At 36.9% G+C, this 26,741-nt stretch overlaps 1 protein-coding gene across 4 annotated transcripts in view; it reads left to right on the forward strand.

Annotated features, from left to right (window-relative positions):
* DOCK4 (dedicator of cytokinesis 4) overlaps window positions 1-26,741 on the forward strand; it is a 254,956-nt gene that overhangs the window by 158,468 nt on the left and 69,747 nt on the right. For all 4 annotated transcript variants that reach the window (XM_064447407.1, XM_064447417.1, XM_064447423.1 and 1 more), the window contains exons 15-25: window positions 866-1,028; window positions 2,550-2,656; window positions 4,128-4,284; window positions 10,072-10,169; window positions 10,275-10,358; window positions 10,451-10,551; window positions 11,290-11,371; window positions 12,432-12,602; window positions 14,026-14,218; window positions 22,154-22,281; window positions 24,923-25,057. In XM_064447407.1, coding sequence (XP_064303477.1) covers window positions 866-1,028; window positions 2,550-2,656; window positions 4,128-4,284; window positions 10,072-10,169; window positions 10,275-10,358; window positions 10,451-10,551; window positions 11,290-11,371; window positions 12,432-12,602; window positions 14,026-14,218; window positions 22,154-22,281; window positions 24,923-25,057 — 1,419 coding nt within the window. The remainder of the gene's footprint in view (window positions 1-865; window positions 1,029-2,549; window positions 2,657-4,127; window positions 4,285-10,071; window positions 10,170-10,274; window positions 10,359-10,450; window positions 10,552-11,289; window positions 11,372-12,431; window positions 12,603-14,025; window positions 14,219-22,153; window positions 22,282-24,922; window positions 25,058-26,741) is intronic.

Raw genomic sequence — 26,741 nt, forward strand, 5'->3', positions numbered from 1 at the left:
TCCTTTTATTTGAAAGTACTTTTTTTCACATGCTTTGCATGATGCTGAGGGCTGTGGGGTGACAAAATGAAGAGAGACTGACACAAATAGTCAGGTGCAAATTGTGTGTGTGTGCTTGTATGTGAAGTGAGATTGTGCATATAAATGGATGGCATCCAATTTATGTATGTTTCTATAGACATATATGTGTGTGTATCTTTTTATATAGGTACATGTGAAAAAATAAAGGATATTGAAATGCAAAAGTAATCCCTTATAATTGCTGGGGACAAAAGCTACAGCTTGCTGTTCTCACAGAGGATTAATAGGCATCCCCAAATCAGGACTTGGAAAAATCCATTTGCCTGCTTTGCTATGGAGAGACCGTCATAGGTGTTGCAAAGGCAACCAGCACTTTGCTTCTTCCTAATCAGGGAATCCAGACTTTTTTCTTTTTTCATGCTGGGACGTATCACTGATAACAGCAGGGTTACAGGCCTTATTCAGAGGACTAAAGATCTTGAGCCTGGGCTGTTCTTGTCTCAGTTACATTCTTGTTTGTTCTTTGGGCATACCATTGGATGGACTGTGCTGTGTCATGGGACTCCACATCACATTTGTTGCTTATACGTTCCTCATCACCCAGTTACGCCTGTATAATACTTGGATTCTCATCTGGGTGGATGATTCTTGCCATTTTTTCTAATCAGCAAATATTAACAAAATGCTGCTGTATTTGCGGGTTTAAAGATATTGAGTGTTATACTATATATGGCATTTATTATATGAATATTGAATAGTCTTCCTTGTAAGAACAGTCCTTGATGACGTCTTACAAGTGAACTGATCTGCTTTTAATCTCTAATCAATACTTCTTCTTCATTAGGATTTTATCTCATTTGGCTCTGGAGAGCCACCAGCCAGCGAGTACCATTCCTTTGTGCTTTATCATAACAATGGTCCCAGATGGGCTGAGCTGCTGAAACTTCCTATTCCTGTGGACAAATTCAGAGGAGCACACATCCGCTGTGAATTCCGGCACTGTTCCAGTAAGCGCTGTTCACAACTTCTGCTAGTCCTCTCTGTTACAGCTGCAGTCAGCACATGAGTTTCTGTAATACCTCAGGAAAAAGACAGCTGCATGAACTTTCTTTGTAATGCTTTCATGACACAACTTCTCAGGCTTGCAGCTCTTCTTGGTGGAACTCAGTGCTTTGGTAAAGCACAAATACCAGAAGAAACTAGTCTGGTTTTATGTAATAGAAATAGACAACATTGCAGCTGCAAATGTAAACAGAATTTCAGATAAACTTAAAATACAAATTTCAAATTTACCTGGTGAATTACCCAAAATTATACCCATTCCTTAGTACATGTTTAGCAACCCAACCAATTGGAAATGTTGTAGATACATCATGGTCAATTAACATCATTTTTGTATTGCTTTTTTTTTTAACTTATAAAATAAAATTCCAAAGTTCTTGAAACATTCTGAACAATTTACGGATGATTTTGAGGTAAAAATTGAGGTCTGGGTCCACATTCTGCATACCAAGGTATGTAAGACAGGTTTCATAGCTATGGTGCTGACTGCTGTCAAGCTTGTACAGAAAGGTGAATGTTCATCTTTTAAACTGCTATTGTTGTTTGGCTTTTTGGTGATGTAGCTATAACAAGATCTGATTATTTAGATTGCCTTTGTGGAAAGTGGCACACACAGTAAATTATAGTATAATAGGATTTCAGGTACATAAACTTCAAAATGTAAGAAACAGGTAGAAATTTGCTTTGATTTTGTTTTAATATTTCTTTTATACGCTATGAAGTAGCAAAGGAAAAATATTGGTGGTATGTTTCAGATGATACATTTTTGCACAATCTTTCCCATGCAGTTAAAAGTAGGATATTTTTGTTATGGTTGCCTACACCACCCCAGCTGTGCTAAACCTGGACTCAAAAGTCATATATATATATACACACACACACACACACTTGATGAAAAATTGGTTGATTTTCAAAAGCGTTCATCATTGGCTTCAGTAAAATATGTGCCATCTCAGTGTCTTGTAGTCTGCTTTATATTTAGGTAATAGATTAGTTTTGGAATTTGAGCTTAGGCATCCAAGCTTGAAGATGTTATCTGCTGTCTAACATTCATGTAAGGAACAGTGACATCTTCAGTCATATCTGTAGAGGCAGATGCCTTATTTGAAAACAGAAGTGCAGTGTAGCCCTAGGCCAACCTAAAATGGAGACTAGTAGGTAGAGGCTACTATAGGGGATAACTGTCACAAAAAACCTCTTTTTCACTTCATGTTGGACTGGCTAGGATACATTCATTTGGGCTTCCAAGGATTCTATATATTGCTAAGACTGCGTATTTGGTGACTATTGGAAAGAAACCATTAGAGGAGATAATGTGCAAATCTGAAAAGAAATTTAAAATAATCTTAGTCTGACTAGTTGCAAATAGCTTCTGGTGTACTTTCTTATGTTGTATTATAGTCATTTATTTTGTCTAAAATGTATAATATTAACTTTAAGTGCTGCCATTTACATATGTATTTCAGCAAAAGAAAAGGGTGAGAAGAAGCTGTTTGGCTTTTCTTTCGTGCCCTTGATGCAGGAAAATGGGAGGACTCTGCCAGATGGCACCCATGAACTCATTGTACACAAGGTAATTTGAATTAGTAATCATTAGCTGTAATGGTTCCTCTGGAACATACTTTGAATGCCCAGAAACATTATGTTGAGAGAGTCTGTATTCATTACCAAATGAGTGATAATCTTGTCACCATTGAAGTATCCATTGCTGATTGCTTAGTATTACACTTCCTGTTACAAACTGCAATTGATTCTAGGTATGTGTTTCAGTGCATTGGTGTTACTAAGCCTTACTATTATATATTACATTGTATTTATAATGGATTTTACAAAGTTAAATTCTATTAAAAAACACAAAGTGAACCCCATGATACCCTCTTACTGAATTGCTGAAGTTGGAAAATCAAGCAAGCTCATTTATTCAGATCTAATCAATGTTATCATTTTTAGAGATATTTCAGTTTTATGGAATTTTTGTTTCCATATTTAACCCTTATCTCTGTTCAGAGGATTTGATGTGCTCCAGATAAATTTTAGATTTTAACACCAAAATTTGTAGCTATTCATTTGACATAGCCTGGGCAAATTTGTTAGACTTCAATGTCAGATATGAAACTATGATCCAAAACGAAATTATAGAATCATAGAATCATTAAGGCTGGAAAAGACCCTTAAGATCATCGAATCCAACTGCTAACCTATCACTGCCAAGTCCACCACTAAACCATATCCTCAGGCACCACATCTACCCTTCTTTTAAATACCTCCAGGGATGGTGAATCAACCACCTCCCTGGGCAGCCTGTTCCAATGTTTGACAACCCTTTCGGTGAAGAATTTTTTTCTAATGTCCAACCTAAACTTCCCCTGGCGCAGCTTGAGGCCATTTCCTTTCGTCCTATCGCTTGTTACTAGGGTGAAGAGTCCAACCCCCGCCTCGCTGCAACCTCCTTTCAGGTAGTTGTAGAGAGCGATAAGGGCTCCCCTCAGCCTCCTCTTCTCCAGGCTAAACAACTCCAGCTCCCTCAACCTCTCCTCAAAAAACTTGCTCTCCAGACCCTTCACCAGCTTTGTTGCCCTTCTCTGGACATGCTGCAGCACCTCGATGTCCTTCGTGTACTGAGGGGCCCAAAACCGAACGCAGTGTTCGAGGTGCGGCCTTACCAGTGCCAAGTACAGGGGCACGATCACTTCCCTGCTCCTGCTGGCCACACTATTCCTGACACAAGCTAGGATGTTGTTGGCCTTCTTGGCTGCCTGGGCACGCTGCTGGCTCATGTTCAGCTGGCTGTCAACCAACACCCCCAGGTCCTTTTCCTCCAGGCAGCTTTCCAGCCACTCTGCCCCAAGCCTTTAGTGTTGCATGGGTTTGCTGTGACCGAAGTGCAGGACCTGGCACTTAGCCTTGTTGAATCTCAAATTAGCAACAAGCATAGTGATAATTCTTCAATTTCTGGCAGAGAAACAATAATAATTCATGTAATTTAGGGATTTGGTTCTTTATTTTTGTGCAGTTCAGTTACTTTAACTGGTTTGTTTTCACAGTGTGAAGAAAACACAAACCTTCAGGATTCTGGTCGCTACCTCAAGCTCCCCTTTTCAAAGGGAATTTTCCTAGGAAACAACAGCCAAACAGTAAAAACCACTAAAGAGTCCTTCTGGATTACGTCCTTTCTCTGCTCCACTAAACTCACACAAAATGGTAGGATATGTTGATTATTTAAAACATGATGAATTCGAATGAGTGTGATAGCTAGCCTCTTCTGTGCCAAGCAAGCATGGATGTACTCAAAAATAGCTTATGTTCTATCCATTTCACAAACTGGTTTTCTTCATAATTTTTTATACCCAGATGGAAACCAATGCAGCATGATAAACCACTGATTTTAAGTAGTTCAGGAATGCTTTTTAGCTTAACATGATATTGGAATCAAATGCAGCACTCTTGGAATCAGCTATCAAAACCCAGCTGCTTTACAAAACCTCTTAATCTGTTTGTTTGTAGAGTTTTTATGAAATACTTATTGTAGGCTTTAGGCTGTGGCAGTTTGGTTTAATTAGGCACATACTGCTTTTTTGTTGTATCTCTTCTCTTCCCTAAAGCCAACAAACATTTACTACTACTTAAAATAATCTTATACCCTGGATATAAGGAGCAGCAGATAGAAATACCTGTGTTTGCATTATTTACCTTGCTCTGCATTAAATTCTTAAAATTCTTATTTACTTGCCTTATTAACTACGGTTTGTAACTGAAAGAGATTTCCACAAATTTCTGAATATTGTGTGTTTGCTTGGTAATGTATTTCTGACCATTCTTTGATATCCCCACAGTTTTACGTTCTTTTTTCTGAGCTGTTTATCAGTTTTAAGATCTTGCTTAGCTGTCTTGTGTGTGAATGACTGTCTTTACCCTTCTTATATGTACGATGATAAAATTGCTAATTGCTTGCAAATCGATTATAGGTGTTTACCGACAACAAGAGCAGCTTTTAAAATTGAAGTATTCATCTTAATTTTCACCATTTAGTAGCAAGTGTCCAAAATAGAACTATGTGCAAATAGTAAGTGGTCTGTTTCACTGTGCACATCCTTTCTGTATTCTCATAGCAATTAGCTTCAAAGTAATAAAAGTTAGCCAATAAAAGATTTTCCCAAAGGTTGCTAATAGGCAATCAGAGACTAAATTTTCTTCAGTTAAAGACCTTGATTTAGGAAATCACATGAATCTACTGGTACTTACACATGCATGAAAGTGCTGTCCGGAACTTAAGTGTCTCACTGATAAATAGTTGTGGTATTGTCTGGGGTTATAATACTAATTTATGTTCACAGTACAGGAGTATTTTGTACCTAATGTAAATAGATGTGTGAAATAGGGCATAAAATTTCCTTTTTTTTTTTTAACCATTTTCTGAGTAAGAGGGTGTAGAATATCTGAATAATATTGATCCCCTTTTCAGCTCTGAAAGAGTTAACAATTATTTCAGCAGTACTTCAGAGGGTGGAAATATTTTCAATAGACAGGCTCATATTTTCTCCAAGGATCTTCTTTGGGAAGTTCATCTTGGTGAGTTTCCAAATCCCCATTCTTTTAAACAAAAATTTGCCAAAATCTATTGCATGCTCAGAAAATGAACATAGAGCAAAGCATGTGGATATCTGGTCATGTGAGCATTACTTCAGTTATCCCTGAGAGAATGTAACATATTTATTAAAAATATAGGAGTAAAAAGATCTGTGTATTTACTTTTTTAGTAAACATTTGTATTAGTATTTTTGAAAATTGCTGATTATTTTTTAATCTGTTTTTAAGTTTGGAGATTTTTCTGAAGTTCTCAGAGATCTGTCTGTGTCTACAAACAACCATGTCCAGCCTAGAGATGAATTGAAAATTATGCTGTTGGTCTGGCCATGGGGTGGGGGAGGACCCCAAACCCAGACTAGTAAGGAGTGTGACTGAATTATGCCACAGCTTTACTAGCTTGCTGGGAAATTTTACTCAGCTGTCATTCTCTCATTGATTGTTCCCACATGCCATCAGCTCTCATACTTATTAAAATTATGGGGACTGAGGGAAGGAGGCTGTCTCCCAGTTGTTGGGATTCATAACTTCCTTACCCTTGATACTTTGGAGGGGTTTTTAGGTTTATCTCCGAACAATTTTCAGAGAGCTTCTAACTAGGGGAGCCTGGGCATTCATCAACATATCTTATAAGAACACATCCTTATCTAATCTGTGTGCCAGTTACCTTTTCCTTAGCTTGACTTTTGATCCTGGATAGTTATCAGTTAACGTTACAAAAAAAGTATACTAGCTTTTATATATTACGTTCTTAGCTGGATAGTTACATTTCATTATCCTAGAAAAACCCAAAAGAGAGAAAAAGAACATAATATTTTTCTACCGAGTAGATATCAATACAGTCTTACTTAGTTTTTGACATATAGGAGGGATCTCTGCTTGCCAGAGACTCAGGATCCATCCAGCAAGCCAGAATATTTTAGCAAGTTGGCATCCGCTCGTTTCTCAGCATTGATCGGCACATCCCCGGTAGGCAGCTGTTCATCAGCAGAGCAACATGCCATACAGCACGTCTGTTGCAAGGCAGAGGTGTAATCCATCTATCTGCATTTAAAAAAAGCCAAACTGGTGATTAATAAAACAAAAGTAACAGGGAGCAGCCTTCCAGAGTGACCCCAGTTTGGAGGAAGTGTTGGAAACCACAGAAGCAGCCTGTCGGAAGAAGAATGCAGACCGCCAGTTGTGGAATTCAGCTTTTTCCTTTTGAAGTGCAGTAGTGCTACACCAGGCCAATTTCTGATGTCTCAGGATTTATAGGAGAGGGGTGGAAAGATCATCCCAAACCATTTCCTTATACACGCAGTTCTAAACCTTTTCTTAAACCTAGCACTTTGGCTTTAAACGATGGACTTTGAGAAGGGAAGTGTTTTGTTTGGTAGGAATTGTAGGTCAGGTGTAGTCTATTTTTAATGTACAAATCTGATCATGAATAAGAGATGGCATTGGAAATATTTTTCTTCTTCAGCAAAATTTATCAGCAGCATTGACTTCTTCCAAAAGTATGTTTTCCTAGTGGGCCTATTTTAGGGGATAATTTAATATTCTCCTTTCTCTTAATACATGACACATTGCTGTCCCATCCCCTTGTGATTCACATGTCAGATTTTCTATTCATGTCATTTATGCTTGGGCTATTTGCTAATGTTTTCTCAGCAATGTCTTTCCTCCTTAGCATTTTCCTTGAAATAAGTGCTTTGAAGTGAGTGTCTGACATTTCCTTTCTCTTTCTTTTTTAATCCCCCAACAAATCCCTGAGTGTCAACTATCTTCCCACCAAGTTCCTCCAGCAAACCTGTAAAGAAATATTTTTCCTGCTATGAACTGACAGCTCTAACTAGTCTTGTTACTCCTCAGCTTAAGTTGAGGCTTAAACAGAATGAAGTGCAGAAGTCCTTTTAATTATCCAGAAGACAAATGCAGTTCACTGGATTTGTAATGCTTGTTTCTTGAAAATTCCTGACAGAAAGAATAATAAGACATCTCATTTGTCCTTGATCTTTGGGATGTGTGTGTGGGACCCTCCAGCCCTCTTAGTCCAACTCAAGGACCTCTTTTAATCCAAATCATTCCATACTAGCACAGGTGAATCAAAACAAAAAAGAAACTTATAAATGCATAAAAATAATTTCTGTCCACAAAAATCAATTAAGGCAGCAAAATATTAGTGGAGTAGTATGTACGGTGTTTGCTGTTAGCACCTCTGGTGAGATTGGGATATAAGTAGAGATTTATCTAATGTTATTAAAGACAGAAATATTACTTCATTTCTTGTTGTCAGAGAGAGGAGCTTTCCTGGAGCAAACTGGGAAAGAAATTACACAAAGGTGGGTGTGGCTTAAAAGTTGCTTGAGTGTGGAAATGATCTGTGGTATAAAGCACCCAAACAGTTGGTGAACCAAGAGGAACACTTGCTATTAGCTACTTAGTTTGATAAGTACTGAGAACCCTTCAGAAGAACTGGATCCTCCTAAGAGATTGCTGCGCAGTGATCAGCTAGGCCAGTGGTTCATCTTAAACTGATGGAAGGATTGGATGGTGGTTAACGTTTTCCGCTTCAAACAGCCAGGCTTTGAGAAATTCTGAAAAGCTGGTTAGTGAAACGTGGAAGCAGTAAATGTTAATGTAAAGGAGTGTTGGGATTTATTTAATTCAACGGTTCAAAAATATGTGGAACTTTATGCTATGCTCTGAATACAACTTGAAACGAGTGCTGCAGACGTGAGCGAGTGAGTCATGGGCAGAAAATATGAGGAAATGTTAGCAGAGAACCTGCAACAAGGGAGAAAAATAACAGCAATGTGTCAGAGTTCAGCAAGGGTCAGGATCAAGTGAAAAATGCTGAAAAGCCAAGCCAAGTTTGCAAAGCGCTATTTTAGCATATTGAATGGTATGGGACATGAAATTCCCAATCTCATAGCGAAGTGGTTTCCTTAGTACATATCTGAAGCTGAAAGCAATAACACATGACCTAAGAGTAATAAATATAGTACCTACACTTAAGACAGGTGGAAGAGCAGATATGTTAACTGGACCATCACCCTCCGGTGAATTTTATGCAAGTATTTACAAGAAATCATGGATGAAAAAGTGGACATGTAGCTAAATGGAATGTGCTGCAGGATGAGTTTATCAAAGACATATCATGCCAGAATAAACTTCTTAATCTTTCTTTTCGAAGTTTTTTTTATTATTATTCTTCAGAGGAAATGTAGCAAATCTAAACCATCTGGACTTCAGTAACACACTACATGCGAAATTAGAAAAGATACAGATTAGATTAAAGATTTTAAAACTGGTAAATAAGGGCTAAAAGGGAACTAGCAGGTTGCAGTGTAATGGAAGGAATTTCCTTCCTGAGTGGAATGAAAATACTGATCTGAAGAATTATGCCTGGGATTGAACTCTTGTTTGGAGGGGTTGGAAGGGGGGTGGGGATGGGAGTTGCTTCACTAAAACCTGAGACACTAGAGCGCCTGATAATGCCATTTGCTGCTAATATGTATTTGAAAGGGCTTATCAGTTGAGAGTGAAAAATCAAAATCTGATCCAGGCAAAACAACGTAACTTTGATTTAAATAAGTAATAAGTAAGAGTAGAAATTAGATCAAATCTAATGGTACAAAAGGCAGGATCATACCCTAGTGGAGACTCCTGGGGATTCTGCTGTAGTCAAGGAGCTGAACAGTATTAAACAGGAGAAAGATCTATTTGTGTCACCAGTATGATGTATCTAAAAAAAAACCCCAAATTCTAGAGCATATATGTCAGGTGTTTACAGCAGAGATATGAGCTTGCTAATGATTAGAAAACAGTGATGTAATCTCGTCTGTAATGTAGTTACCATTTTAGTCAGAAAGCTAAAAGAGAATGAATTAAAACTGGAGGAAGTACAAAGACGCTCTGGTATGTTTTAGCTCAGAAGCGTTTGTTTTCCAGAAGAGATTGTGTTGCTTACTAACAAAGCAAGATCTTAGAGGCATTGTGTTTGTTCTCTAAAAAGACAAAGGAAGATGAGTATTTTAAATACATACAGACTAGTAATTAGGAGACTATTTCTAGCTTTCAGACAGCTCTGGAAGGCATCCTTCAATGGGACAAGAGACAGCAAAATAATTCCTTTTCTTAAGATGGTAGTTGACAAATATCTGAACAAGATTGCGTGATATATTTGCCACAGGAGACTGATTTTAATGACTCAGTACCATATTCTTATGTTTCTATTGGTGGAGCAATTATGGGATGGAATGAAAATTTGTTGCTGGGCAGATCATATTATAGCAAATCTTGAGATGTTTTCTTTAGTTTTAATGAAGCCAAGTTTTGCTGAGTGGACTGTAATAATAGAATTTAAAATCTGAAATGCTGCTTTGTTTCCAGCTTTAATCTTACATTTTGTTTTTGCAGGAGATATGCTTGACCTTCTGAAATGGAGAACCCACCCAGACAAAATTGCAGGTTGCCTGTCAAAATTAAAAGAAATTGATGGTTCAGAAATAGTGAAGGTATATACCGTTCTATTCTTTTAGATATTATGAGGGAAATAATATATTTGTGTATCATAAAAATACCTATTTAATAACAAACCATCTCTTATTCTCTCCAATCAGTTTCTTCAAGATACCTTAGACACTTTATTTGGGATTTTAGATGAAAACTCTCAAAAATATGGATCAAAAGTATTTGATTGTTTGGTAAGTTTCATTTTTTGATGATGCTTAACACTAAGAACTAAGTAAAAGAAAAAAGAAAAAGCTTTTTTTTCCCCCTTTTCTCTCATATTTAGGTTCACATAATAAATTTGCTTCAGGACAGCAAGTTTCACCACTTTAAGCCAGTAATGGACACCTATATTGAAAGTCATTTTGCAGGAGCACTTGCATACAGGTGAAGTCTGTACTTTTTCTATATAATTTGAATACTGACAGTTATGGGTAAACTAAGCAGAATCAATCACTAGATTATATTAAACGGTATCATTAGAAATAAAATGCAATGCTTATATGAATGCCCAGGTTTAGGCCTTTAAAAAAGAGTAGAACAACTTTAAGTTACCTGAACGGTTACTTGCTAACGCTCTAACACTGGCTTAATTTTAAAATCTTTTTCTTCCGTAGATTTTTTTATTTGAATTACTCTGAAAAACATAGGAGCCTTAACATCATCCAGCTGCAACTGTGTTCGGTGTAGAGCAGTGCACTAATAAGCGTCACTTACTCTGCTGTACTCTCTGCATTTATTTACTACCTAGACTTCCACTGAAACCAATCCAGTTTAATGAGACTGCAAACCGATGCGCGGGATAGCGGGGATAGTCCATGCTGGCAGGGACTCTTCTGGCTTAGCTGAGCTTGTGTATCCCTGTCAAAATCATTTTACTCCATATGTAATTTTGGTGTTATTTCCTGTTCCTTAGAGATGTACCAGGGGCTTTCAGCAGACTGAAAGCTAAGTGTAATACTGGGCCTGTAGTGATTAGTGAAACCTAGTCTATGACTAGAAGCAGCAGCTAAATTTTTATTTTGTCATTGTTTCTCATATGACAGATATTGGTTTGCATTTTAAGTGCAAAGTTAACCCTTCTCCTACTTCTGTGTTATAATACTTTCTGATGTGGTATTTTAGAGATCTTATAAAAGTACTGAAGTGGCATATCGATCGAGTCACCGAAGTGGAGCTGCACGAGCACATACAGGAAGTACTAAAGGTAATAAAAATCATCAAAGGCAATTATGTATTTGAAAGATGTATTCATACAGCGCCAACAGGTTTAACTTAGGAAATGAAGCAGAATATATACAAATGATGGAATGATAGTACTAATTTTAGGGAGTTGCAGACTCTTTCAGTGCAGTCAGTGTATTCATCATTCTCTTTTGTCAATAAGTTGATTAATGGAGCTTATTACCACTAGACTCTGGAGCTCTATGTTCTGTACTAAATGAGGATATACATGAGTAAGAGTTAGATCTAAGAAATCAAATGCAGATTGCATTGGTGGCATTAATGTCTGTCACATAACTGAATCTAAAAGGCAGATATTCATGCTGACTTAATGGTTCAAAGCTGACACCAGGGAATTCTACTGAAAATAGTGATTTTGGTTGCTCTTGTTGTCCTGTTTTGTACCATCGACAAAGCACAGCGTGGAGGTAGGCTGAGTTGTGCAACACATAATTCCATTTGGGACAGGTGCTACAGTCTGGAAATAAAATATCAACGTGGTATCCTTCTCTGCTTTTCTATTCAGCTGTTAACTTGAGTGTCTTGCTTATAAGAAAGGGCTGTATTTTTAATTTACATTCCAACGGTTTTGCAACTTAATTTAAACTTTTTTTTTTAATATCTGGTTAACGGTTGACAGGAAAACAACTTTTAACAGCCAGAGAAATTCTAAGAACAGCTCAAAAATTTGATCCTATTTATTATATTGGCCTTGTATGTTTATGCAATACATGTTTTTGTAGCCAAAGATGTGCAATGGATGGAGGAGGGGGGTCAGTGCTGAGATTCTGCAGTTTTCCATTTCCTAAAAAAATGAGTGTTCCCTGGTTGGTAGAGATTATGAAAGGCAAGGGAAGAGCATTTCTGGGTATGTGCTTTTGAAATGTTGTTAGTGTTCAGTAGAAAGATTTGCCAGTGTTAAATAACGTTGTGTCCTGTTTCAGACCCTTGCCATTATTTGAAAGATATAATCACTGCATGTGTTCTGTTTAAAGATGAGCTGGTTAATTTTTATGAGTTATCTCTGATTTTTACATTTGTAGGCACAGGAATATATCTTCAAATATATAGTTCAGTCTCGAAGGTTATTCTCGATTGCCACTGGTGGACAAAATGAGGAGGAATTTCGCTGCTGTATTCAAGAGCTCCTTATGTCTGTACGCTTCTTCCTTTCCCAAGAGAGCAAAGGAGCTAGTGCTTTATCCCAACTACAAGTAAGTTTTCAAGCATGCCTGGCTTACTGCTGCTTTCCATGTCTAATATAGAAAATGTATGTGCCATCCCTACCTATACTCCCAGGAAAGAAAATGTGTTTTTCCTAGAGAAAAATGGCATTTTCAGCTTATCCTCCTACCTTTTGTCCTGTAGTGTGAAATTTACATACCACCAGCTTCTAAAAATGCATGGCAAAGATAATTCTAAATCTAATATTTAATTTTGAATTATCATTATAATGATAATAATTGTATTGCTGGATACAAATAAAGACATTTCTCTATTTGGGGCTTTTTACAGCTTAGTTTAACCACATTAAACAGAAGAATTTGAGCCATACAAAAGGCTATTAGACTTTTCATGCCTTACAGAAAACTTTTAAGTCTTTCTGAGCTGTATGTTTTAATACTCAGCTGGTATCTTTATTTCAATTGAGACTACTTAAATTGACTAGTGCAAAAGCACAGAGGCAACGTAGACAGGAGACAGCTCTCTACATTAAGTGCCATAGATTTACCAACCCTACATCTCATATATATACTGTCCTCTTCCCCTGTTTCTGTAACCAAAGGTGCTTAAGACCTGTTAGGAGCTATTAATTTCTTAAGCTCTGTTTTTTTATTTCTTCCATGAAAATGGCAAATCAGAGAGAACAGAGTAGAGAGGTGGTTCTTCCATCTCTCATCATGTAAGCAGGTGGAGTGAAAAGAGAATAGCAAAGTGATATAAACAACCACATTTGGAATTCTTCTTTGGTATCTTTAACCTTGTATGTCATTTATTCTGACACCAGTGTGAAGAAGGTCTGAGATATGAGTAACTTTATCTCAATCAGCAGGATTTGGAGAGGGAGAAAGGAATGTCAGTTCTAGCTTCCTTTCTCTGGCATTGCCCTCCTTTCTTTTCCAGTGTTTTGCTTCCATATCCATTATACTCACCAATGAATTTCTAACCCTATTTTAGGATTGTGAATTGAACCAAGACTGTGAGTGCTGTCTTACTCCAAAATAAAAATATTCATTATGTGAAAAATGAAAAATATGGAGGCCATGATATTACTTACCTTAAAACAGAGCAAACCAAAGCAACTCCAGTCAAATCTTTTTGTTCTGATATCAGCTGGCTTCTGCTGATCCTTTTAAAAATTTCCTCTCTCACATAGATCATGAAGAATCTGTAAAGTACAAACATTTTCGTTCTAACTTGAACTTTTTACTTTCACTTTGTCCTGGGAGAAATGAACAGTCAATAGATAATGCTTAAAGGAAAATAGTCACAAGTGTAGGCCTATTAATGGATGTGAGAATATTTCTTCTGGAAATACAACCATTTTAAAACTACTAACTACCCTTGAAATGTAAAACCAGGCATTTTTCTACATTTACTTGAATTTGACTGTCCATTTTTGTCCTTTTCCTCTAGGCTGTATTTCTCAGCTCATTCCCATCAGTGTACTCTGAACTTTTGAAGCTTTTTGATGTACGAGAAGTAGCAAATTTGGTTCATGATGCTCTGGGTAGCTTGCCAACGGTCATGCATGGGGATGAGTCCCTTCAAGCTGTTAAACTGCAGAGTATTGGAAAAACTGTAGAGAGTCACCTGTACACCAATCCAGGTAAGGTTACACTGGGCTGCCTGCAGGTAAGGATCTCAAGATGTGTGCCAGCAGGTGCGAAGGGAAGAGTGTTGCTCAGAGTAGTACTTCCTAAGGAACAATTCTGGAAGTGCTGCTCTGTACAAGCTGGTCATTTACAAGAATACAGTCGGTTAAATTTAGTGGTTTGTTTTTTAGAGACAAAGACTCTTAAAATATAGTTTTGTTTTGACCTAATGCTGGCAATACGTCTGTGAAGGAAGTTTGCCTTATACCTTTTAAGTAGTTACAAAGGAAGAAGCTTTACTAAATTGATTTTTTTTCTTTTTTTTTCCCCTTTGGAGGCCGTTCAGCAAACAGATTGTCACTTATCCATTAAGTCTTATTTGTGTAACTCTTGCTAGTTCAGCACTTTCAATCCTCTGTTTCTTAATGTAGCATAAAAAGGTTACACATCTCCAAGTGATAGTTGGTGCAGAAAGTACGTAACAGCATAGTTATTTGCTACGCGGAAGAAAAAACTGCTGTGTGGTGACGAGCCTGATATTCTTTTCTGTTCTAAGTGAAACCCCTTCAAGTGACCAAATATTAAATTTGAGATGATGTAATTTGAAATAAAAGAATTAAAATAGAAAAGATTTAAAGAATTCTAATAGGTCTTAATTTATTTACCAAAAGCCCTCTTGAGAGCTGTTTGGTTATTGGCTGTTGGAGTCCAGTAGAAACAGTAACTTACCATCTCAGGCATTCAAGATAAACACATTGCAATGCTGAAGGCTCTGCAAAAACCACCAGGCTGTGTATAAATGCTTTGAGATGCTGCAAAAAGAAAGGAAGAGATCTTAGAATATTTTTTTAAATGCTTTCAGTGATTGTACTTGAAAAGCATGAGCTCAAAGAAATGGGTAAGAAATATGGGATCCTGGCTGGTTTGCTTTATTCTGGTTGTGAAAACAGCTTACCCTTTCCCTTGTGAGCCTCCAGAGCAGTTCCTTCCAGAACAGTTAGCTCTCCTTACGGCTGATTGATCAGACCTTTGATACTCTGGGTAGATGATGACATATTCATGGAACAATCTTAAGGATGCTCTAACTTGGGTTTTTAATTTTCCAAACTACTTAGGGACCAGGTAGCATCATTTCCATTTTCCTCCCATTATCTCGGTTAGGTCAGCCTAACCAGAAGATCCAAATGAATGAATGTAATTAAAGAGAGTTATTTAATACCACGTGAGGGACTCTTGGGGACTTTCTTGGAACTGTAAATCTATTTTCAGCTGTATGACAATTTTTTAATTTGCTTTCTTTTGTGGAAGTGTTAGGCTTTTATTCAAATCCAGTTTCATTATTAAGAAGTCCTATGAGTTGGTTTGGCTATAAAAGCAATGCAAATTACATGTTCGATTTTACATGGTGTGCAGGTTACACACAAATAGAATATAAATTCCTTAGACCACAAGGAAACTTCTGTGAAAGACATCATGCAGTAATATAAGCTCCCAATGTCCATGATACGAAGCTCAGGCAAACACTTCTACAGTATAATTTCAGTCATCATTAAGTGGAAGGGTCATGTGGAGATCAGCATCTTGGTCTCTTTGCCCTTAATGTTTTATCTCTTTAAAATACAAAAATATAAGTAGACTTCCCCCCAGTCAATCCCTAGAAGGAATTCCTTTTAAAATCCTCTTGGGAAAATAAATATTACATTAGAATATGTTAATATGCAGGGTAAACTGTGCATCCTAATGTGAAGGCTTGCTGCTGTGAAAATAATTGATTTCTGTCTCACATATGAAGATGATGAATGCTGCAAGCTGCAGTGCTATCTAACACATTGGAACTAGGTGGAACACAGGAAATAACTATTTATTTGATAACTATTTATTCAAATGTCTAAAAATGAGGAGATAACATTTTCTGTTATCTGGAGCTTGCCTGGAAACAAATGAGAGTAGTTTAGCATGGGAGTTTTATGCATTTTGTGCTGCAAGGGCCTGAACAGCTAACACATTAGCTCCCACTGCTGCAGAAATCAACTGACACTAAAGCTATGCTTTCACTAAAATTTGGAGGTATATTTGCTATACTGTTAAAAAGAGAAGCATCAGACGTGGAAGTTGATTTAAAGTGCCCAAGAGCAGATGTTTAGTACAATTTCAGATGTATTCGATGCATCTTGTCTCTACCTGCCTCTCTGGGAATGCAGGTTATGTGTTGTATTTACTGATCATTTGTGGATAGGATGTCTGAAATGGCTCTGTATTGAGGCTTTGATATAGCTTGCTCAGAACCTTTTTCTGTTTCAGTGATTTTAAACTTCAGCTCTTCCTATAAGTAACAACTACAGAGATGTTACAGGGTGTCAACAGAAGTTATCCGCCTAGCTCCTGTGAAAATTTAGTGCGTATTAAGGCCTTACTTTGCTTCTATTTTTCCATATTTACTTCTGCACCTTTGTAGTACACTAAATTCGGTGTCTCAAAAGAAACAGAAGACAGTTTTCCTGCCAATAAAAACTAGCAATATTTTTTTCCCTCTTGGCCTTTCTTCCAGTCTCCTGGTATTTTGGGTGTAACTCTTTGGACACATCCCTGTTGATACTTGTAGAATGGCCAAATTGATGACCTACATATGCCTGTACACAGATTTTCTACCTTTGTAATTTCCGATACATCGCTAGTCTAGCACTCTCGTTTGTTGTCTTTTATTCATTCAATATTATTATAGCTTGCTTTGGGGAAGAGATAAATCTGTTTTGCTGAGAAGAGTTAAGGCTAATAACAGAGAAACATATCCTGAACCATGTCCTTCCTGACATGGTTAAACAGGAATTAGCAGAACACCAATAATTTCTTTTTTCTCTAAGGGCAGTACTTTGAGCTTGCAAATTCAATAGCTATGAAAACATGAGGTGTGTAAGTGGAACATCTAGGTTTCTTCCTGCAAAGAGGATGAGTTTTCTTGGAATCATCACCGATCAAACATGTCAATTACCAGAAGAGAGATTACATTAGTAGGTAAAGTCCTAAAAAATCAAAATCCCATATTGATAAAGCCTGTATCTTAGCCCAGTTACAATCTGTGGTGCAGCTCTTTACCACGTGGAGAACATTCTTGCAAGGCAAGAAACATTGTGTCTTCCCAAAATATGAGGATTTGGATCTCTACGCAAGAGTAGCTGGGTAGGACTTTCCCGTTAGTGAGGTGAACTGTTCAAAGCAAATAGAGGATTTAATTCTCTGACCATTTACACTATAGATATCATATAGTATATGATATTTATGTATGATATATGTATTATGAAGCTAGGAAAAATCCCAAGTTGATGTTTTAAAGACATCTTCATGTGTTCACTTATTTATTTCATATGTGAAGTTTTATATATTTATTTTATATATAACTTATTCTCTGTTTTTTATTGTTTTCCTTATTTTACACTGAAACCCACTATTAATAGATTAGAAAAGTGACCATTATCTATTTGTTTTCTTTGAGATTGACTGCTTCCCTCAGTCTGTCTTTGTGAATGAGTTCATCTAAGAATTGCATCCTGTATACCACAGGGGAATGTACATGTAGGAAACGCTGTGTTTCAGTCATTAATATCTGACACAATCAGTGAGGATAATTTAATATCTTTGAACTGCCTTATGGAAAGAACGTTGTTACCTGTTAGACTTCCTATGGGAATGAAAAAAAGTTGTTAGCAAGTTCAGGAAAAGATACCATTAACTGATAAGGAGGTTTAGTTCTAGAAGGTACGTATTATGATTTGTCTCTGATTCCATAATTTTTTTCAAATGACCCAAAACTTCTCTTTAATGAGACTTATAAGATATCTCAGTAATCACTGCAAGCTAATTGATTTCTACAAAAATGCAAAAAGCCTATCAGTATTTAAATTGTTGATACAAATCCTGAATTAAAGTTAGTTGAAATGCATTAAACTTTACATATTAACACAGATTTGGGGGGAAAAAAAAAGTTGTTTTTGTTTTGTTTTTTCTTTTTAAACAAAAAGGCTTTACACATTGATCCATAGTACTCCTTTCAAGTACTGCAGGATCTTTTTCAGATTAATTAGTACTTCTTAATTTGTCTTACACAGCAATATACTATTCTTTGGAGTTGTTTCTGTATGTATGCTTCTATACACACCTGTGGGGGTATGTATGTATGTATATCGCATACAAAAGTTCATCCTTTCTTAGTAGCTCTATAGTGGAGAGCAGAAAATACTTTGCAAAAGCTTTGTAAATGATGCTTAGCATCTGTGGCTCATTTTTAGACCAAGGGAGGACTTTCTCAGCCATACCTGTGTTTTCCTTCTGCACTACAGGCAAATTTTTTCTTTCAACTGAAAACAGGCCCTCAAAAAAGTTTTGAAACTGACTGTTCTGAGAAGAGTGACACGTCCATGCAGTCACAGAGCAGGCATATATTTTTGGTTTTGCAATTGGCTTGATAACTGTTTGTTTGGCTTAAGCATTTTCTTCTCCTACCTCCCTCAAGTCCAGTGGTTCTTCCAAACAAGGAGGTGTAAACTGAATAGGTCCAAGTAAACCTATCAAAAACAAGAGCATCTTCCTTGCCTCTCACTGTTCAAGGAGAATGCTCTTTGTTAGTTTGTTTGTTTAAAATGTTCAGTTACGCTAATTGTGTCTCCAAGCAGGGTGAAGTTTTGACCATCTGTTCTGATATAGTCATTGAAATTAATATAATCTTTCTGAAATTAATCTTTAAAATACTCTAGAATAAAGTAAGTTTTGTATGTCTGTGCAGGTGCTTTACCACTAACTGAAAAGCAAGGGGGAGAGTTGCGCTGTGGGTTAAATATTAAATGTTAATGTAGCTTGCATAGGAAAGTCACAAGGGTTGCCCAGAGTAGTCTTTCTTTCTAATTATGCCAAGCATGTACTTGAAAAACTCTATGTCATTATTATTTCCCTCTCTTTCTGTATAATATTTGTAAAGGGTAAGTATTAGCATTTTAAACAGTCAGCTAAATTGTCTTGCTGTACAGAAGAAAAATTAGGATAGTGACTGATGGCTCAGAGTTCTGATTATTGCACCATTCCTTGTGCTCATTAATTTTTCTATAATCAGTGGCTGACATTGCAGCTGACAATTTTTAAGAAAAAGAGTAACCTGAGACAAATATTGTACACTACGTTCTCCAAACTTTCTCTCATATTCCTTGATTTGGCTTGGAGGTGAATATGCCAGCTCTCCTCTTCTGTAATACTACTACATCTCTCCACCTAAACAGGTCAAGACAGAAGTATTAAGGCTATGAAATTACTAGGAATATATATAAAGCTGTGTTATATGTGGTGGTTGATTCAGTAACTGGCACTGTTCCCTCCCATGTATAGTTGCAAGTGATTGTAAGATGCTTTTTGCTCATCTGTTTGGTCTTGGTAAAACAAAGTTCCTAATAATTTTATAGAGCCTTTGCAAAAATGGGATACTTGAAACAGTTGAACGTGGATGCTCAGTTTTGCCTGAGATGCTTCAGGCCATATTGTATGTAAGGGTTGGCTATTTACAAGTCAAGTGTTGCTACATCTAGATTCTCTGGTCTTCAAAATGGAGTTCATAGTGCTGCACTAACATGTAAGCAGCGCACAGAGTAGTGAGTACCTCAGAAAAGGTACCAAGTCGTGTGTGTGCTCATCAGGAAGCTGCCTACAGTTAACCAAGAAGAAACACCTTGGCACAGGACTGTTTCTGTTTTCTCCTCACCTTCTGGGCTGAGGGATTTGAGTTGCAACTGCAAGAAAGGACCTGCTGTCCTCAGAGGGCCTATGGCTCAAAGGATAAGGCTCACCCAAGTAATGTGTGAAAGAGCTACTATAACTGCTCTGTGACTGTTGTGGAGTTGGGTAGCGATTTGGAAGACCAGCTTCAGTGCTCTGTCAGCCTGGATTGAGAGCTTCCTATCACCTTCCTGCAAGGAGAGTACCCCAACTGCAGAGCCACAGACTGGTTTATGCAGTGAACCCTTCATCTCTTCTCTTGAAGATGGGTTACCAGATAGCCAAGAAATCAATATGTGCAAGGCCTAACAGAAAGCAGGGAAAGGGAGCTGAACCCTATAACCTAGAAGTTTGGTCTTTTTTATAGGAATGGAGAGTTCTGCTTTTTCACTTCAGGTGAAGGCATTAGCTGTGGTTTTTCATCTATTGGTAATTGAATTAGTGGTGGGAGTCAGAAACTGGCACTTCCCTAACCACAGGTCTGCACATTAGCCGTCTTCCTGCTCACTTTCCTTTTGACCCTATAGATTTTGCAGTAGATGGGTCAGTGGCAGCTGTGCACACTTGACATCTGAGACTACGTGGGGCAACACTTCTGTTTTTTAGATAGACAAAAATAAAATGCCTTCTTGGTTTGGTTCTGCCCAGCTGCAGTGCTACAGGCAGATACGAACTCTCAGGCCAGTCGTGATGAAAACCTACTGAGGCACTTGCAGAACTAAGCAGTCACTCGATAGAGCCTATTTGTTTCCTGATTTTGGGTTCCAGTACCACTGGTTTTAGATTCACGATGGCCTTTTGCCTCTTGCTGTACAGTCTTTGTTTATATTTTTCTTCAGGAGGAAGATGTAGTGGATCATCTGAATAAATAACAATCAGGAAACACCCATTTGAAAAGAGCAGGCAAGCCTTTTTTTCGAAAACAAGCATATGCTTAAATAGTGTGTACAAATCAACTTGTCCGTATGATTTGTCTTGTGTTATACAGATAACTAGACAATGAAAACAAGGGAATAAGAGAGGAAAACAAGATTAGTGCTGTATTTCAGTGAAGGAAGCATTCAACAAAAATAATCTCAGAATAGATCTTTTTTTCTTCCTCCTGGAAAAAAATAGAGGAAATATTTGAGGGGGGAAAAAGTGTTTATAGAAAGACTACTCCATGAACAGTACCTGGTTGGCAAAATTATTTTAGAGGAGTAATTTTCCAGCTAGGTAGACTCAATTTTTAGGAAATAATTACATTAATGAACAAAGGAACTGAGTAGATGAATAAATTTAGATAATGTAGCATATAATCATCATTAAAATTTTAATAGAGGAAATTATTCAAGTACATTTCTATGAAAACATTATTTCTCAATTATGGAAAAGATCTAAAAACAACAACAAAATGAAAACAGATAACACCCATTCCATTTATCAAGTTGTAAATAGGTGTTTAATGTATTGTATAATAAGTGTAAGTATTAGGGTTCTTCCCATTTAGAATTGTCTTTAATTATAAGAAAAAGAAGCAAGAAAAAGTAGCATGTTAATGAAGTTCTTGCATAATTTTGAGAGAGTTCAGGACTGAAATAGAACCAAAGAACTGTGTTTAAAAAATGAAATAGAGGAAAGGCAAATTATTTTATGTAGATACCAGTAGCCTAAATTGCTCATACCCAGTAGGAGTGAAGAATCTGGAAAAGTGAAAACCCTGAAAGAAATCTGAAAGTACTGCTTGTCTGTAAAGTAGAACTTATTGGTAGAATAATATAAGTTCAAGATGAAGTCTGTTGTGTCCTTGGCTTGCAAAGGGATCCTATCACATGGCAGGGAACACTAGAACTAGGAATAATTTCACATTATTTTGAATACAAGTATTACTGCACTAAGTTTTTTTGCATGGCAGTTCAATAAATACTTAGAATTTTCTGTTGTATATAGTATATTCCACACAGTAGTGGTTTTTTTTTCTCCATCCATGATACGACATACTGATTTTCAGCATTTTGTTTATTCTTCAGATATTTGCTTTAGGATATCATGATTATGAAGTAAAAGCTTCTCTTATCAAAAATGTAGGTTAAAGCAAGTAAAAGCTTCTGCTTATCATAAATACTTTTTTGGACTGAAGACACATTTTATGTCTGTATTAAAATTAAATGTTTCTGTGAGAAGCTCCTACTCATAAAAATTTTCATTTTTTCCAGATTCTCGATATATTCTTCTTCCAGTAGTTTTACATCATCTCCACATGCATTTACAGGAGCAGAAGGACCTTATAATGTGTGCACGTATCCTTAGCAACATATTTTGCCTCATCAAGAAGAACAGCTCAGTAAGTAAACACCATGTCACATCCACAAGGTGTTGAACTTCTTTATATGGCTCAATGACATTTAATGGCACAAACTGGACCCTGACCAAGTCCATTTTAAAGAGTTCTCTGTGTAATGATTCTGCATAAACATGTCATTCTGATTTCTCATAAGCTTTTTCTTCCCATGCAAGAATATTTTAATTGTAGTGCATTGTGCCAAGCTTTTACACTTTTTGAGTGTTGTATTGGACAGAAAGAAATGTCCACTTTCTTTAAGAGGCATTTTCTGTTGTGGGCTGTTTAGTCATAGGGGACATGAGAGTGATATAGGTAAACAAGTTGATAAGAGTACTGCAAGGGGGCTTGCACTTGGTTGTTAGTTGATAAACTTTGTGGCCAGTTTCTGATGTTTGTGTTTGCAAATTAATTTGTGAAAGCTGCATATAAGAGCTAGCTTACGTATGTGTATTGCAGATATGAAGGTGATGCTAAGTTCTGACAGGCAAAGGGATAGAATACAATTAAAAATAACCATTGCCTGTAGTTAGTGCAGTACATATATATCAATGCCAGCATACAGAATCACAGAATGGTAGGGGTTGGAAGGGACCTCTGGAGATGATCTTGTCCAACCCCCTGCTTGAGCAGGGACACCCAGAGCAGGGGGCACAGGAACACATCCAGGAAGGTTTTGAATGTCTCCAGGGAAGGAGACTCCACAACCTCCCTGGGCAGCCTGTTCCACTGCTCTGGCACCCTCACAGGAAAGAAGTTTTTTCTCATGTTTACCTGGAACTTCCTGTGTTCCAACTTGTGCGCATTGTCCCTTGTCCTGTCATTGGGCACTATTGAAAAGAGTCCAGTCCCATCATCCTGACACCCTCCCTTTAGATATTTATAGGTACTGATGAAATCCCTTCCCTCAGTCTTCTCTTCTCCAGGCTGAACAAACCCAGGTCTCTCAGCCTTTCCTCATAAGGGAGATGGTCCAGTCCCCGGATCATCTTGGTAGCTCTCCGCTGGACTTGCTTGAGCAGTTCCCTGTCCTTGAACTGGGGGGCCCAAAACTGGACACAGGACTCCAAATGTATTAGAACTCTTCTATGTGTTTTTCATTTCATACCACTGTCAGCAATTGAAGTTGCTGCGTCAGTGACTTGATATGGATGCAGCTTGCGACTTTGGCACGGTAACAACGTTTTCATTGCGGCTGCTCCTCACAAGATAGTGATAGATGATAAAGCATAGCTGTGGTTTTGGATAGGGAGAAAAGCTTACATGTCTGGTCTTAATTTCAGGAGATCTTTCATTTGGAGTCATCAAGCCAGAGATGTATGCTATAATAAGTGGATTTCTACATAAAACTCTCTCCAATGTTCAGGAAAGGCAGCTACTATTTTTAGTAGTGCCTGAGTCATTGAGAGTATTAACAACTTGGTGACTTTGATATGATTTTTGTGGATCAGTTTGGGACTTCATTCTTTCCATGGTAATCAAGATAATTTAGAGGTTGAGGGAAAAAGTGAATTTGCAGTCAGGCAGCTTTGAAAATTAAGGTTGTTGGTCATTCTAACAGTAGTTTGTACACGAGTCCTCACGGTTGATGCAGTACCTAAATACACTGTCTACTGTCTGCCTTCCTAAGTAGCAAAGTTAACAGTTGTTTGATACTAGGTGAAGTGACAGAGGACATGGCTGTGACACTAGGCTCATCTTGAATCCAAACAGGAATTTTGACTTTTGTTACAAATCATATGTTTTGGGTGTGTAGGAGGGGAAAAAAATAAAATCACTCCTACACCTCGATGTCAGCAAAGTTGAATGATCTGTTTGTCAGCTAAGTTTTAGTTCAATTGTGTGCATTTGATTATGAAATGTTTCCTTCTGTAAAGAAATGTCATCTTAAATTGTGGAGAAAATCGCTCAGATTAAGATGGTGGTGTCTGCTGCAGTGGAGACAGAAAACACTGTTGAAGTAGGGAAAACATATTTCCATCTGAATTAAAAAGGAAAAGTAACTACAACTTGACTTCTTCAAGTGTTTTCGTGCACATAATGAAGGTATTCATGGCCTCTTTTGGCGGTGAACCCTTTGGTTCCCTTGTATTGATGTTGCATACAAGCAGTTGTAGGCTTACATAAATTACTAATTTGTTTGTGCTACTCAGTTGATGGGAAGCAATGTAGCTGGTCGTTACCACTGAAACAGGTCTTGAAGGTTCAGCACCATCTGCTTGTTTCTGGTGATAGTTTCAAAGTGTGAAAACAGATTCTACTTTTTGGAATTTAAGCCTCTCTTGGCAATTTTCCCAGAAAATATATGGGTGTTACCTATAAAAAACTTGACTGAAAAGTTCTTGAATATTATTTACTGCTTTCTTCTAAATATTAATTGAAAATAGAGCCATGCTAATTTGATTAATACTTATGTATTCTAAGTCATCCCTATAAATGTCATGTATATTTCAATACAATGTAATTAACTGAAAACTGTTTTTAAAAAAATCAATAGAATTAAACAATATCATTAGAGAATAGTCCTTGTTTCTTGAATGTAACATTCAGAGCCAAAATATAATTTGTTTCTAAAACAACATCAAAGAAAATACACCTTGGTCTTTCCTTTTTAAAATCTTAAATGTTTTATTTATTATTTAAGGAAAAATCTGTCCTGGAAGAAATTGATGTGATTGTAAACAGCCTGCTAGATATTCTGCTAAGGACCATACTAGAGATCACCAGCCGACCACAACCATCAGGCTCTGCCATGCGCCTCCAGTTTCAAGATGTAACTGTAAGTTTTTTATAATGAAATAGCTCAGAATTGTCACTGGTTGGACAATTAGATTTGTGACAATATTGTCTTTAGATTGTAATACACAATGTCAAGATTTTGTCTATAAAACAGAGAATGGGGAAAACAAGGAAAATTTTTCCAGCATTTTATTAATTTTCAGTGGAAATAGTAATTTTTTCATCAAATTTAAAAATTGTGACCCAGGAAAAAACCCAAAAGATAAAATTTGTTTGAGCCTTGTTTCAGGTCAATATTTATTTCATTACATATCTTTTGTCAACAAATTTAATAGCTTTCTGAAACTCTCTTTAAGTTTTAATTTCTGAAAATGGAAGAGTACCAATCAGTAATGTTTTATTTCCTAAAATGCGTACATTTTTACATGATGAACCAGCTCTAAAAATTCCTGCAGAATCTGTGATGCTAACTTGTACAAAAACAAATTTATTAATTGAAAGGCATGTTGTTGTTCTCTGGGCTAAGCATTTGAGCTTCAGTTCTATCAGATGAAGTAGAGCAAAGAGGATAGTTTTAGAAGATTAACAAATTACATTTTGGTCAACCTGCTGTAACAACTCATGCAAATTAGAAGGCTGAAATGCAGGCATTTACAAGAAAGCTTATGATGAGCATTAATGAAACAAAATGAAGTGTTATTTTGCTTTGTTTTCAGTCAGGTTCACAGTTTGCTTTTGAAGGGTAAATCAGTTCTAATATAGCAAGGAATATGAGTGAATACTTCCAATATGAGGTGAGGGGGTGACGTTTTGTGCAGAGAACATACTATACTGTGTGATTTACCATCTCATTATACGCTTAATTAATTAATTGCCCAATTTTTACACTGTAACAGTTTTCATTAATGAATAGATGGTTGCTTTTCAAATAAGAATTTCCTCTGAGATCAAACATTTCAAAAAGCTTTTAATAGCTGTGGAAGAAATGTGGTGTTGGTGTTTTGTTTGTTTGTTTTACTTTATCCCACCGAGAACAAACGTTATATGGAGTGTTTTATGGAGCTGCCCAAGCTCCACAGTAAGATAACACCATGCTTTAATCACTGCGATTCAGCAGGACTACACATCTAAGAGGTTGCAGGGGGTGGTTCTTTAAATTACAAAATTACAAATGTATGCTGTGTGGCATATCAGACCATTACAAGAAAATCTCAGCTGAAGTAAGGCTTGTAGTATTAGACTGTTAGTGTAGCAAAGCTCTGAGCTTATTGGTTTCTTCTGAGATATCCACTTGCTTGCAGACTAAGTTTTCATAAAACACCATGACAGCCTAATTCTTTCACACCGTCAAAAAATTAGACTCTGAAAGTGCTTTGAAGTTGCAAAATTTTCTTTTTCTGCATCAAAAAAGCCATGTCATTTTCACCACAGGCATCTCAAAGAATACTTAATGTGGAAGTGACTCACAGCACAGCATAAGGCAATTATATACATTTATGTAGAAACATCATGCAGTATGGGCTTATGGCAACACACGGAGCCAGATTCTTGGAACTATTTGTAGAGCAAGTATGATAAAGTACTCAATGTGAGTACAGCAGTAGAGTCTGTTCCAGTATGTTACCATTATTTCAAGTTTTATGTATCATAAAATATTGTTTGTGAGATGTATCATAGCCGCACACTGGATAAAATTTTGTCATACTTTTGCATCAGAAATAGTA

This window comes from Phalacrocorax carbo, chromosome 1 (genome assembly GCF_963921805.1).
Source record: "Phalacrocorax carbo chromosome 1, bPhaCar2.1, whole genome shotgun sequence".
Lineage (NCBI taxonomy): Eukaryota > Metazoa > Chordata > Aves > Suliformes > Phalacrocoracidae > Phalacrocorax > Phalacrocorax carbo.